Raw genomic sequence first — 15000 nt, forward strand, 5'->3', positions numbered from 1 at the left:
GGAGAGTTTTGCTTTGCCTTTGGTGCCGAGCTTTGGAAGGAGAAGGGTCGCCGTTCCAGCAAGTGAGCTGTTGGGTGCCCTCTTGGACAGTCGTGGGGTTCGATTCTTGGTGTGACCCCCTTCTGCCTCTGTGTGGATCTGTGTTCTGTGTTCTCTCTTGGGCCAGTGGTGTGCCTGATTCCTGGTGACAGGTGAGGGGGGAGTTGTATAGTTAGTTTGTCCTCGTGGTGTTAGTGTCGTAACTTGTGACATTTGGTTGTATTTTTGGGATTGTTTGAACGGAAATCTTTTAAATCCAGTATTCTTTTATTTCTAAATATTTTGGGATAATTGATAAGGTTGTGTTTAGGGTTGTTTTGCTATGTATTCAGCTCGAGTTGTTTCTGATTCATTTCCTTTGTGAACTGTGTCCAACTGCAGCCTAAGATTTCCAAAACGTTAGTGTGGTATTTGAAATGTGATTGGTAGATTGCAATGTTGGCTCATTGAGTTTTGTGTCGGTAGTTTGAAACCACAAGGATAGATACCGACATTTTTGTCATTTAGGGTAAATGTCTCTTTCGGATTGCATGCGAGTTTAACTTCTTCATTACTGGATAAATCATAAACATTTCGTGTACTTTGGCGTTCGTAGCATTGTGTGAAATTGACTGTATATGATAAGATAACCAATTATTTCCTTAGTGCATTCCGTATCCTTCCAGGAAGAGGAGGGGGGGGGGGGGTACTCTTTCATAATGTTAGAGTGTAATCTACAGAGATATGGGAGTTGTTACAGATTTGTTCCCTGTGATTCTTCCTGTTGGTTCTCCCTGACTGCCACCCCAACGGGACTCCAGGATTCGCTTTTTCGTCATTCCACTTCATCCCGGTCTGTTCCAAACTCCCTCACTCCCACTCCTTTCCCCGACCCCCATATTTTCCAACGCCCTCGCCCACAGTCCCTCCTCCCGTTCCCACCCTCTCCGTTTCTGCGGGCGTACGACCAAAGCGAGTTCAGTGATGCTGTCCTTCAACAGATGAGCTTGATTTAGGTTCAAGTGAACTGACTTTTTTTTTTCTTTTTGTAGATCTGTGCTGCTGTTATTAGGGCTTAACTGTGTCTTGATCAAGGTGATATGATGTAACTAAAGAGTGTTGCTGTAGTTAAAGTGTTTCAATTCGTGTGTCTGAACCAGGGTATTCAAAGTGTACAACAGTAAAGAATTGAGCCGAATTATCTGTCTGTGTTTTGTGTTGTCGGGGTGTTAGTTTGTCTGGGAAGGTGCAGGGGTGGGGGGTGGGGGGGGGGGGTTCATGGGCAACCCCTTATGGGTTGTGACAGTGTGTGTGTGTTCGTTCGTTCTTTTGTTTAACGTCCATCCACAATTGTCATTTTAGACGAAAATCCATCATCTTCCCAACCCCACAAATGCCTTAAATCATCACTACTTTCCCTGTCCCTCTCTCCTGAATTAGGAGGGGGGAAAAAAGACAAAATAATACGAACGAACTATTCAACCAGTAAAATTACAACAAAGAGCCAACGGGGCTCCTGATAAAACTCTGAACTATTTCAAACACAATTCCATTGTCATATAAAAGAAAAATAATAATAATAATATTTTTTTTGTATATTTAAAAAAAAACAAAAACGTTTCCAATGGAAGCATATGGAACTGCAGATTTTGTTCATGAAGGAAGCAGATTTATTTTTAACTGTTGACATTCATATATGATATGCACCGGCGTGGGTAATTAATTTCATTACCACAAATGCAAATTACTTTACTGTCTGCATGTTCTGTGTGTCTGTGTGTATGTTCATCCGTTTTTGATTTTGTTTCTCTTTTTTTTTTTCTTTTTCTAAATCGCTTGGAGCTCTGTTTAGCGAATACTATCTATATATATATATTCCCCTTCTTCTTCTTCTTAGCAGTATTAGGTAGTAGTAGTAGTAGTAGTAGAAGTTGTTGTTGTTGTTGTTGTTACTATTATTATTGTTGGTGGTGGTGGTAGTAGGAGTAGTAGTAGTAGTAGTTGTTATTATTGTTGTTGCTGTTGCTGCTATCATGATTTGTTTAATCAACCTTTCTTCCTTTTTTTTCCCCCTCTTTCCTTTTTTTTTTTCTTTTGTCCCAAAAGGTCAGTTCGTGTACCGGTCCTGCAGTGCCGTAGAAATGAAGGCCTGCAAAACGACCAACATCTACGGGCAGCAGATGGTCGTCTGCTTCTACACCTGCTACGCCGACGGATGCAACGCGGCCGTCAGAGTGACGTCCCTTCCCTCGCCGGCGGCCATCTTGGTGCTCGCGATGTCTCTCGCTTTTGCCTTCGCCTCTTGGAACTGGTCCAGTGCTACAGCAACAACTACCACCACGTCGTCTTCTTCTTCTCCTCCTCCTCCTTCTTCTCCTACTTCTCAGGAGGCGCTGCTGTGTATTGCTGTATTCAAACAAGAACGCGTGACTTTCTGATCCAAGCATCTAAATGATTCATCTTGCGGTGTGTGGGTGGGCGGGTGTTGTGGAGGGGGGTTGGGGTGAGGGGAGGGTTTCGTTATGGAGTTGCAGTTTTTTGGGGTTTTTTTTTTTTGTTTGTTTGTTTGTTTTGTTGTTTTTTTTGTCGGGTTTACGCGTGCGCGCGCGCGCGTGTGTGTGTGTGTGTGTGTGTGTGTGTGTGTGTGTGTGTGTGTGTGTGTGTGTGTGTGTGTGTGTGTGTGTGTGTGTGTGTAATGTGTGTGTGTGTGTAATGTGTGTGCGTGTGCGATGATGTATGGTGGTGATTTGCCTGCTGGGGTCTTGGTGAGTGCAAGTGACAGGTTGGTGATTGTGTGGCTGTGGTGTTTTTAGTTGTGTATTTTGCAGAGGTTCGTCACGGTGCACGCGCGTGTGTGTGTGTGTGTCGTTTCTCACTGTATGTTTTTTTCTGTGCATGTCTCTATCTGTGTCTTTCTTTCCGGCTCTCTCTCTCTGTCTGTCAGTGTTTCTGTAGGTCTGTCTCTGTAGGTCTGTCTCTCTATTTCTCTCCCATTCCCTCTCTCTCTCCATCTTTTAGCCAGATTGACTCTTATTTTCTCTTTCATATCAGTCAGCTCGTCAGTCGGTTGAGTCTGTCTGCCTGTCTGTCTTATTATCTATCTATGTCTGTATATTTTCCAATCCGTCACTCAATATATCTATCTAGTCATGTAACCATCTTTTTCTACTTTGTTCTGTGCGTGCTCGTTTTTCTTGTGAATAAACTGGTCTTCTAGAATCTAGTAGTTTTGAGTACCTGGTTCTACATTTTGTTCCTTCAGTCCAGAAAATTGTTCCATGTTTGTGGATGATGATGATCATCATCACCATCACCACCATCACCATCATCACCACCATCATCACCATCATCACCACCACCATCACCACCACCATCATCCCATCCCACCATACCCCATCCCACCCCATACCCCCTCCCTCCCATCCCCACCCCCACTTCCATCCCATCCCATCCACTCCCATCCCACTCCATCCCATCCCACCCACTCCCACCCCCATCCCATCCCACCCCCGCCACTCCCATCCCACCCAATCCCATCCCATCCCAGCCACTCCATCCCATCCCACCCACTCCCACCCACCCACCCACTCCCATCCCACCCACCCCACCCATCCCACCCACCCCATCCCATCCCATCCCATCCACCCACTCCCATCCCCTCCCACCAATCCCATCCACTCCCATCCCACACATTCCCATCCCACATCCCACCCACCCCTATCCCCCACCCCCATCCCCCAATCCCATCCCCATCCCACCCACCCCCATCCCCCCAATCCCATCCCACCCACTCCCCTCCCACCCACTCCCATCCACCCACTCCATCCCACCCACCCCCATCCAATCCCCTCCCACCAATCCCATCCCACCCACCCCCATCCACCCACTCCCATCCCACTCACCCACTCCCATCCCCACCCACTCACTCCCATCCCACCCACCCAATCCCATCCCATCCCATCCCATCCCATCCATCCACCCACCCACTCCCATCCCACCCACCCACCCACCCCACCCACTCCCATCCACCCCACCCACTCCCATCCAACCCCACCCACTCCCATCCCACCCACCCACCCCCATCCACTCCCACTCCCATCCACATCCCAATCCCACTCCCATCCACATCCCAATCCCACCCACATCCCAATCCCACCCACCCCCCCCCATCCCATCCACTCCCCCCCCATCCCATCCACTCCCATCCCATCCACTCCCATCCCCTCCCCTCCCACCCACTCCCATCCCCTCCCCTCCCACTCCCATCCCCTCCCCTCCCACCCACCCCCATCCCCTCCCACCCACCCACCCACTCCCATCCCACCCCCTCCCATCCCACCCCCACCCCCCCCCCCATCCCATCCACCCCATCCCATCCACCCCCCCCATCCTATCCACCCCCCCCCATCCACCCCCCCCCCATCCCATCCACCCCCCCCCCCCATCCCATCCACCCCCCCCCCACTCCCATCCCCTCCCACCCACTCCCATCCCCTCCCCTCCCACCCACCCCCATCCCCTCCCCTCCCACCCACGCACCCACTCCCATCCCACCCCCTCCCACCAATCCCATCCCGCCCACTCCCCCCCACACCCACCCACTCCCATCCCTCCCACCCCCTCCACTCCCATCCCACCCCCTCCACTCCCATCCCACCCACTCCCATCCCACCCACTCCCCCATCCATCCCCATCCCATCCACCCCCTTCGATTATCAAGAAAGGCAACAACAACAAAAAAAAGACAAAAAAATGCCGCTGACAAACAAAATAAGAAAAAACAAAAAGCATATGTGGCGCTGTACCCTGGCGACACACTTGAGCAAATCTGTTTCACACAGAGAAATCTTTTTTTGTGTGTGATTTAATACAATACTTAGTGTAGCGACGCGCTCTCCCTGGGGAGAGCAGCCCGAATTTCACACAGACAAAATCTGTTGCGATAAAAAGAAATACAAAAAATACAAAGACAAATACCTTCTGTGTGTGTGTGTGTGTGTGTGTGTGTGTGTGTGTCCTAGACGGACGCGTTACCTCTAGGCCAACACTCCACACAAAACAAATTCTTGCTGAGGACAAGAGTCACAGAGTATTCATTAGCGCAACAAACAAAAAACAAAAACAAAAAAAAACAAAAAAAACACACAAAAAACAAGAGGCAAGGCCTTCAAGACTCACTTGTGATACTTTCAAAAAAATCCAAGCTTTTTATGTATTGAGTTTAATTTCAAAATGTAATGTTTAAGATGAGAAAGATCAGTTTAAAGCAAATTAAGTCCCCTAGCATTAATTACAGAGTAATTTCCCTTTTTTACCTGCTGCACCAAAACGTTTGCAAAATAAATAAAACTTCCATGCTTAGCAAAGGAAGTTCCTGCTTGAACAAAAAATGATAATAATGACTGCTCTTGTTGTTGGGTCAGAATATCAGATCAAAGTGCCAAGTTTAGAGAATACAAAAAATTTAAATATAACAGTAAATGCAGTTTGGATATAATTAGGCTTCATTTTCTATTTTTTGTGCCCATCCCAGAGGTGCAATATTGTTTTAAACAAGATGACTGGAAAGAACTGAATTTTTCCTTTTTTATGCCTAATTTTGTGTCAACTGACAAAGCATTTGCAGAGAAAATGTCAATGTTAAAGTTTACCACACACACACACACACACACACACAGACAACCGAACACCGGGTTAAAACAGACTCACTTTGTTTACACAAGCGAGTCAAAAAAGGTGGGTCAAACAGTCTAAGGGAATGAACTCGCGGTTCAGTGATCGTCCACAAGACTACAGAGTCACCTCCCATTGTTCGCTTCAGTCCTCGAAGGAGGAGGCAGATTGTTGGCTGTGTGCGTGGAATGGAATCCTGCAGAAGTTAATTTTGGTGTATAAGTTTTAGTTAGTCAGTAAGTCAGTCGGTCGGTCAGTCGATCGGTCGGTTGGTTGGTATCGGTATCTGTAGCTCAAGGAGGCGTCACTGCATTCGGTCAAATCCATGTACGCTACACTACATCCCTGCCAAGCAGATGCCTGACCAACAGCGTAACCCAACGCGTTTAGTCAGGCCTCGAGAGAAAGATTAATAATAATAATAAATAATATACATAAATAAATAAATAGAATAACAAAGCTGGGAAAAAAATAAATAAGATAAAATAAAATAAAACTTTTTTTAAAAATAAAATAAAACAAAAAGAAGAAAGAAATAAAATGGTTGGTTTGTTGGTTGATGGATGGTTGGTTGGTATGTTAGTTACTAAGCTGGTCGGTTGATTAGTTGGTATGTTAGTTACTAAGCTGGTCGGTTGGTTGGTATGTTAGTTACTAAGCTGGTCGGTTGGTTGGTATGTTAGTTACTAAGCTGGTCGGCTGGTTGATTGGTATGTTAGTTACTAAGCTGGTCGGTTGGTTGGTTGGTATGTTAGTTACTAAGCTGGTCGGTTGGTTGGTATGTTAGTTACTAAGCTGGTCGGCTGGTTGGTTGGTATGTTAGTTACTAAGCTGGTCGGCTGGTTGGTTGGTATGTTAGTTACTAAGCTGGTCGGTTGGTTGGTATGTTAGTTACTAAGCTGGTCGGCTGGTGGGTTGGCATGTTAGTTACTAAGCTGGTCGGCTGGTGGGTTGGCATGTTAGTTACTAAGCTGGTCGGCTGGTTGGTATGTTAGTTACTAAGCTGGTCGGCTGGTGGGTTGGCATGTTAGTTACTAAGCTGGTCGGCTGGTTGGTTGGTATGTTAGTTACTAAGCTGGTCGGTTGGTTGGTTGGTATGTTAGTTACTAAGCTGGTCGGTTGGTTGGTTGGTATGTTAGTTACTAAGCTGGTCGGTTGGTTGGTATGTTAGTTACTAAGCTGGTCGGTTGGTTGGTATGTTAGTTACTAAGCTGGTCGGTTGGTTGGTATGTTAGTTACTAAGCTGGTCGGTTGGTTGGTATGTTAGTTACTAAGCTGGTCGGTTGGTTGGTATGTTAGTTACTAAGCTGGTCGGATGGTTGGTTGATACGTTAGTTACTAAGCTGGTCGGTTGGTTGGTATGTTAGTTACTAAGCTGGTCGGTTGGTTGGTTGGTATGTTAGTTACTAAGCTGGTCGGTTGATTAGTTGGTATGTTAGTTACTAAGCTGGTCGGCTGGTGGGTTGGTATGTTAGTTACTAAGCTGGTCGGTTGGTTGGTTGGTATGTTAGTTACTAAGCTGGTCGGTTGGTTGTTTGGTTGGTATGTTAGTTACTAAGCTGGTCGGTTGTTTGGTAGGTATGTTAGTTACTAAGCTGGTCGGTTGGTAGGTAGGTATGTTAGTTACTAAGCTGGTCGGTTGGTTGGTTGGTATGTTAGTTACTAAGCTGGTCGGTTGGTAGGTAGGTATGTTAGTTACTAAGCTGGTCGGTTAGTTGGTATGTTAGTTACTAAGCTGGTCGGTTGTTTGGTTGGTATGTTAGTTACTAAGCTGGTCGGCCGGTTGGTTGGTATGTTAGTTACTAAGCTGGTCGGTTGGTAGGTAGGTATGTTAGTTACTAAGCTGGTCGGTTGGTAGGTAGGTATGTTAGTTACTAAGCTGGTCGGTTGGTAGGTAGGTATGTTAGTTACTAAGCTGGTCGGTTGATTAGTTGGTATGTTAGTTACTAAGCTGGTCGGTTGGTTGGTATGTTAGTTACTAAGCTGGTCGGTTGGTTGGTTGGTATGTTAGTTACTAAGCTGGTCGGTTGGTTGGTATGTTAGTAACTAAGCTGGTCGGTTGGTTGATTGGTATGTTAGTTACTAAGCTGGTTGGTTGGTTGGTATGTTAGTTACTAAGCTGGTCGGCTGGTTGGTTGGTATGTTAGTTACTAAGCTGGTTGGTTGGTTGGTATGTTAGTTACTAAGCTGGTCGGTTGGTTGGTTGGTATGTTAGTTACTAAGCTGGTTGGTTGGTTGGTTGGTATGTTAGTTACTAAGCTGGTTGGTTGATTGGTATGTTAGTTACTAAGCTGGTCGGTTGGTTGTTTGGTTGGTATGTTAGTTACTAAGCTGGTCGGTTGGTTGGTTGGTATGTTAGTTACTAAGCTGGTCGGTTGGTTGGTTGGTATGTTAGTTACTAAGCTGGTCGGTTGGTTGGTATGTTAGTTACTAAGGTGGTCGGTCGGTTGGTAGGTATGTTAGTTACTAAGCTGGTCGGTTGGTTGGTTGGTATGTTAGTTACTAAGCTGGTCGGTTGGTTGGTTGGTATGTTAGTTACTAAGCTGGTCGGTTGGTTGGTTGGTATGTTAGTTACTAAGCTGGTCGGTTGGTTGGTTGGTATGTTAGTTACTAAGCTGGTCGGTTGGTTGGTTGGTATGTTAGTTACTAAGCTGGTCGGCTGGTTGGTATGTTAGTTACTAAGCTGGTCGGTTGGTTGGTATGTTAGTTACTAAGCTGGTCGGTTGGTTGGTTGGTTGGTTGGTATGTTAGTTACTAAGCTGGTCGGTTGGTTGGTTGGTATGTTAGTTACTAAGCTGGTCGGTTGGTTGGTTGGTATGTTAGTTACTAAGCTGGTCGGTCGGTTGGTAGGTATGTTAGTTACTAAGCTGGTCGGTTGGTTGGTTGGTATGTTAGTTACTAAGCTGGTCGGCTGGTTGGTATGTTAGTTACTAAGCTGGTTGGTTGGTTGGTATGTTAGTTACTAAGCTGGTCGGTTGGTAGGTAGGTATGTTAGTTACTAAGCTGGTCGGTTGGTAGGTAGGTATGTTAGTTACTAAGCTGGTCGGTTGGTAGGTAGGTATGTTAGTTACTAAGCTGGTCGGTTGATTAGTTGGTATGTTAGTTACTAAGCTGGTCGGTTGGTTGGTATGTTAGTTACTAAGCTGGTCGGTTGGTAGGTAGGTATGTTAGTTACTAAGCTGGTCGGTTGATTAGTTGGTATGTTAGTTACTAAGCTGGTCGGTTGGTTGGTTGGTATGTTAGTTACTAAGCTGGTTGTTTGGTTGGTATGTTAGTTACTAAGCTGATCGGTTGGTTGGTTGGTATGTTAGTTACTAAGCTGGTTGTTTGGTTGGTATGTTAGTTACTAAGCTGGTCGGTTGGTTGATATGTTTGTTACTAAGCTGGTCGGATGGTTGGTTGGTATGTTAGTTACTAAGCTGGTCGGTTGGTAGGTAGGTATGTTAGTTACTAAGCTGGTCGGTTGGTTGGTTGGTATGTTAGTTACTAAGCTGGTTGTTTGGTTGGTATGTTAGTTACTAAGCTGATCGGTTGGTTGGTTGGTATGTTAGTTACTAAGCTGGTCGGTTGGTTGGTATGTTAGTTACTAAGCTGGTCGGTTGGTTGATATGTTTGTTACTAAGCTGGTCGGATGGTTGGTTGGTATGTTAGTTACTAAGCTGGTCGGTTGGTTGGTATGTTAGTTACTAAGCTGGTCGGTTGGTTGGTATGTTAGTTACTAAGCTGGTCGGTTGGTTGATATGTTTGTTACTAAGCTGGTCGGATGGTTGGTTGGTATGTTAGTTACTAAGCTGGTCGGTTGGTTGGTATGTTAGTTACTAAGCTGGTCGGTTGGTTGGTATGTTAGTTACTAAGCTGGTCGGTTGGTTGGTATGTTAGTTACTAAGCTGGTCGGTTGGTTGGTTGGTATGTTAGTTACTAAGCTGGTCGGATGGTTGGTTGATATGTTAGTTACTAAGCTGGTCGGTTGGTTGGTTGGTATGTTAGTTACTAAGCTGGTCGGTTGGTAGGTAGGTATGTTAGTTACTAAGCTGGTCGGTTGGTAGGTAGGTATGTTAGTTACTAAGCTGGTCGGTTGGTAGGTATGTTAGTTACTAAGCTGGTCGGTTGGTAGGTAGGTATGTTAGTTACTAAGCTGGTCGGTTGGTAGGTAGGTATGTTAGTGACTAAGCTGGTCGGTTGATTAGTTGGTATGTTAGTTACTAAGCTGGTCGGCTGGTTGGTATGTTAGTTACTAAGCTGGTCGGTTGGTTGGTATGTTAGTTACTAAGCTGGTCGGTTGGTTGGTTGGTATGTTAGTTACTAAGCTGGTCGGTTGGTAGGTATGTTAGTTACTAAGCTGGTCGGTTGGTTGGTTGGTTGGTATGTTAGTTACTAAGCTGGTCGGTTGGTTGGTATGTTAGTTACTAAGCTGGTCGGTTGATTGGTATGTTAGTTACTAAGCTGGTCGGTTGGTTTGTTGGTTAGTAATTTTGTTTGTTTGTTTGTTATGCATTCATTCATGTACTTATTCATTTGTCTGTTCAAAAAGACAATATCGGATACACAGCAAAAGAGAAGAGGAAATCGAAAAAGTATTTTTTTTAAAAAGAAAAAGAAAGAAAGAAAAAAAAAGGTCATATCATCCCTGAAAAACAAACCAAACAAAACAAAGCAAATCAAAACACAAAGCAACACACAAAGCAAACATGAAATAAAACAGATCCAAAATAAAAGACCAAAAGAATCAACAATAAAAACCCAATTCCAAAGCTCCGCGCCAGGCCTTAATGGAGCTTCAGAGGAGAATGTAAACAACACGGGGCACCGGACGTTCCCCTGAAGGAAGCCCTGTCGGTTCCACTTTCAGTTTTAACTCTCCATACGAACGGCGAAAGAGACGAGCGTTTCACCCCAATAATTACCATCAAAATATTGCAAGCGGAACGCTCTTATACTGAAGAGGTGAATGTTGACAAAGAATACTACAGTTCTGACGACGGAAGCTAAAGGTTGGGTCAATCAGACATCCACTGGACATTCGAGGGGTTTGTGTAGAGGAGAAGAGAGGACTGCCCGTACTGAGTGAGTTAAGGATGTGTCAAAGCGGAAGGAGTGGTCTACATATAGTGATGGCCTAGAGGTAATGCGTCCGCCTAGGAAGCGAGAGAATTTGAGCGCGCTGGTTCGAATCACGGCTCAGCCGCTGATATTTTCTCCCCCTTCATTGGACCTTGTGTGGTGGTCTGGACGCTAGTCATTCGGATGAGACGATAAACCGAGGTCCCGCGTGCAGCATGCCCTTAGCGCACGTAAAAGAACCCACGGCAACAAAGGGGTTGTTCCTGGCAAAATTCTGTAGGAAGAGGCGTTGGATCATTTTCTTCAGGGTGGCGTTGAAACGCTCGACAAGACCGTTTGCCTGTGCATGGTACGGAGTCGTAGTTCTGCCACGGATCCCCAACAACCGGTTTACCTGAGCCATCACGTCACTTGTGAACTGGGTACCTCTGTCTGTGAATACCTCCGAGGGTACTCCCACTCGGGTCCACATCTGCCACAGTGCGTCCGCAACTGTGACAGTCAATACCCTTCAACGCAACGGCTTCTGGGTAACGCGTGGCGTAATCAACGACCACCACAATGTAACGATTTCCCCGCGCAGAGGCTGGAGTGATTGGACCTACGATGTCCACTCCCACTTTCTGGAAGGGCTCTGACACAAGAGGGACAGTACCTAACGGCACACGCTGGTTCTTACCACGCGGAGAAGTACGCTGACAGACGTCACACGACCGACAGTACTGGCGGACATCCTTGCACATCCCAGGCCAGTAGAAGTGTTGCCACACTCGTTCCTGCGTCCGTCGAACTCCCAAATGCCCCGCCATGGGTACGTCATGTCCCAGGGAGAGGACAGTGCGTCTGAGGCCCAGAGGCACCACCAGTTGCTTGAGGTGCTCCCCGTTCTTGTGGAACACACGGAACAAGAGACCGCCGTGCGTTGTGTAAGATGTCTTCCCCTCCCGTCCCGTGTTGATATTGGGCGTTGTCGCTTGTCTCAGTTGCTGCAGGGTGGGGTCTCTGGCCTGAAGACGACGGACGGTCTCCCTATCCGTGTGGAGAGCTACTGCGTCTGTCACCGGTCCCTGAGTAGGCTGTAAGACGGGCGCCTGATCCCTTGCCATCGCTCGTGTGGTTACTGCTGCCAGCACCTCCCTGGGTAGCTGTGTCGACACCCCCTGTCGTGTACCGTCTGCGAAAAGCACGTTGTTACCAATGAGCAGTGTATATGCAGGATTCCGGAGTGCCACAGCCCACACAGCTCCTTTAAAGTACGGTGTAGCAACCTGTACCTTAACATAAGGACGGACAGCGCTGAAGGACTTTTCAACTCCAGTCACCTGACACGTTCCTCCTTTCTCGGCGTCAGGAGGTACCACACTCGTCAACGAAAGTGCATGTAGCGCCAGAGTCTCGAATAGAATCAACTGTCCGATCCTCTACGAGGCTGAGAAACACTGAACAGGTAGGCCCAATCCCTCCTTGGTCACCTTGTTCAGCGCTGAACACAGGTACAGTTGCTAAAGCGCAACTCTCGTGTGTGTGGCCGACTGCTGCTTGTTGCCTCCGGTCTCTCTCTAACTTTGGACAGTCGCGCTTGTAGTGTCCCCCCTCGCCACAATAAAAACACTGATTGCCCCCCTTACCCGGTGCAGTGGCCGACTTAGGAGCAGACGCCATGCTGCCACGTGGCGGAACAACTGAACGCGGTGATTGCTCAGCCAACGGATGCTGAGAATAGCTCAGGTTCCCACGCTTCGGCATGGGCGAAGACTTCAGTCCCCCACCTAGAGAACCTGCACTGGTCTTGAAGACCTTGATCCCCCTTCTAGCTTCCGCAAAGCGTTCAGCCCTCTCTATGACTTCCTGGAACGTTCTAAGGCCTTCATCCCTGATACACACAGCCAGGTCGTCTGTCACAGTGCTGAGAAGCTGCTCAATGAGAATCAAGTCCCTCAGTGCCATTCCGGACATGGTTTCCCTGTGGTCGAGCGTGCGGTTAAGACGGATCCCAAATTGGATGAAGGACTCACCTCCAGCTTTGCGTATCTCCCTAAACTTTTTACGGTAAGCTTCAGGGGATATCCTGAACTGACGGCGAAGCGCCGCTTTCAGATCAGTATACGAACTCTCCGGGGTTAAGTTGTTAAATGCCTCCCGGGCCTTTCCTGTCAAGGAGCTAATCAAATAAAGCGAGCGAGTCTCTTCTGCCATGTTATAGGAGTCAGCGACTGCCTCGAAATGATCCAGAAAATCGTCGACATCGTCGCCTGGGCGCAACTCAGGAACAGTTAGCCTTGGAGGGGCGAAAGTGGGCAGTCCCGCTGCCGGGGACTCCTCTCGGCTAGGCCGCTGAGCAAGGCTTTGAGCCAAAAGCTCAAATCTCTCGCTCTAACTGCCGGAGCTCCATCTCCTCCTGTCGACGCTCTTTCTCCTCCTGTCGACGCATCTCCTTCCTCTCCTCATCCTGTCGACGCATCTCCTTCCTCTCCTCATCCTGTCGACGCATCTCCTCCTTCCTCTCCTCCTGTCGACGCATCTCCTTCCTCTCCTCCTGTCGACGCATCTCCTTCCTCTCCTCCTCCTGTCGACGCATCTCCTCCTTCCTCTCCTCCTGTCGACGCATCTCCTTCCTCTCCTGTCGACGCATCTCCTTCCTCCTCTCATCCTGTCGACGCATCTCCTTCCTCTCCTCCTGTCGACGCATCTCCTTCCTCTCCTCATCCTGTCGACGCATCTCCTCCTTCCTCTCCTCCTGTCGACGCATCTCCCCCTTCCTCTCCTCCTGTCGACGCATCTCCTCCTTCCTCTCCAAATACAGAATGAGGGATGTAACGTCGCCCCCCACCAGGGAGGTATTATCGGGCGTGTTAGATTCTGAAACCCGAGAGGTCATAACCCCAGGGGTGCCAGTGACGTACCCAGTGCCTGAGGTAGTTATCTGAGAACGTACCTGTGAAGGACTGGGGAACCTTGGGCCTGTAAAGGCTCCCCCAGGAGTGGTGACATTTGTCCTAACCTCCGTGGGAGTGACTGGAGGGGTGTTATACTGAGTCCCCATCATCTCCTTGATCCAATTAGGGGACTGCCGAGAACTTCCCGGGCCAGGGCCCAGAGTTTTCAGAAAGGGAGAAGAACCCTCCCCGACAACGACCACTTCTTTCTTGCCTGAGGCCGCCGTTGACCTTGTAACCGGTCCTCGGGATGGATCTTTTCCCGTGACAAAACTTGGAAGCCATCACGTAACTGACACTGACACTATGCACTAACAAAACCAGGGGATTATGAAGGAGTTAACTCTCTCCATACGAACGGCGAAAGAGACGACGTTAACAACGTTTCACCCCAATTACCATCATCAAAATATTGCAAGCGGAAGGCTCTAATACTGAAGAGGTGAATGTTGACAAAGAATACCACAATTCTGACGACGGAAGCTAAAGGTTGGGTCATTCAGACACCCACTGGACATCCGAGGGGTCTGTGTAGAGGAGAAGAGAGGACTGGCCGTACTGAATGAGTTAAACACGGAAATGCTGGGGTACCGCTACGAATAGCTACCACCCCTTGTGTTCTTCCAAAACTGCTTATGAGGAGCAGTCAGTGTAGATACCACCCCCCCCCCCCCCTCCCGTAGAATAGACACCCTAAACCCCAGTGAGTGGAAAAGAGGGGTACTCAACTTCCTGTCGACGCATCTCCTCCTTCCTCTCCTCCTGTCGACGCATCTCCTTCCTCTCCTCATCCTGTCGACGCATCTCCTCCTTCCTCTCCTCATCCTGTCGACGCATCTCCTCCTTCCTCTCCTCCTGTCGACGCATCTCCTCCTTCCTCTCCTCATCCTGTCGACGCATCTCCTCCTTCCTCTCCTCATCCTGTCGACGCATCTCCCTCTCCTGTCGACGCATCTCCTCCCTCTCCTCCTCCTGTCAACGCATCTCCTCCCTCTCCTGTCGACGCATCTCCTCCTTCCTCTCCTCCTGTCGACGCATCTCCTCCTTCCTCTCCTCCTGTCAACGCATCTCCTCCTTCCTCTCCTCCTGTCGACGCATCTCCTTCCTCTCCTCCTCCTGTCGACGCATCTCCTTCCTCTCCTCCTCCTGTCGACGCATCTCCTCCCTCTCCTCCTCCCGTCGACGCATCTCCTTTCTCTCCTCCTGTCAACGCATCTCCTTCCTCTCCTGTCGACGCATCTCCTCCCTCTCCTCCTCCTGTCGACGCATCTCCTCCCTCTCCTCATCCTGTCGACGCATCTCCTTTCTCTCC

The 15000-nt window shown here is 48.2% G+C and overlaps 1 protein-coding gene across 1 annotated transcript in view; it reads left to right on the forward strand.

The window, feature by feature from the left end:
* LOC143292322 (UPAR/Ly6 domain-containing protein bou-like) overlaps nt 1-2456 on the forward strand; it is a 121320-nt gene extending 118864 nt beyond the window's left edge. The window contains exon 3 of the mRNA XM_076602511.1: nt 2125-2456. Coding sequence (XP_076458626.1) covers nt 2125-2456 — 332 coding nt within the window. The remainder of the gene's footprint in view (nt 1-2124) is intronic.
* Nucleotides 2457-15000: the final 12544 nt, after the last annotated feature.

This window comes from Babylonia areolata, chromosome 18, assembly GCF_041734735.1.
Source record: "Babylonia areolata isolate BAREFJ2019XMU chromosome 18, ASM4173473v1, whole genome shotgun sequence".
NCBI classification, from domain to species: domain Eukaryota; kingdom Metazoa; phylum Mollusca; class Gastropoda; order Neogastropoda; family Buccinidae; genus Babylonia; species Babylonia areolata.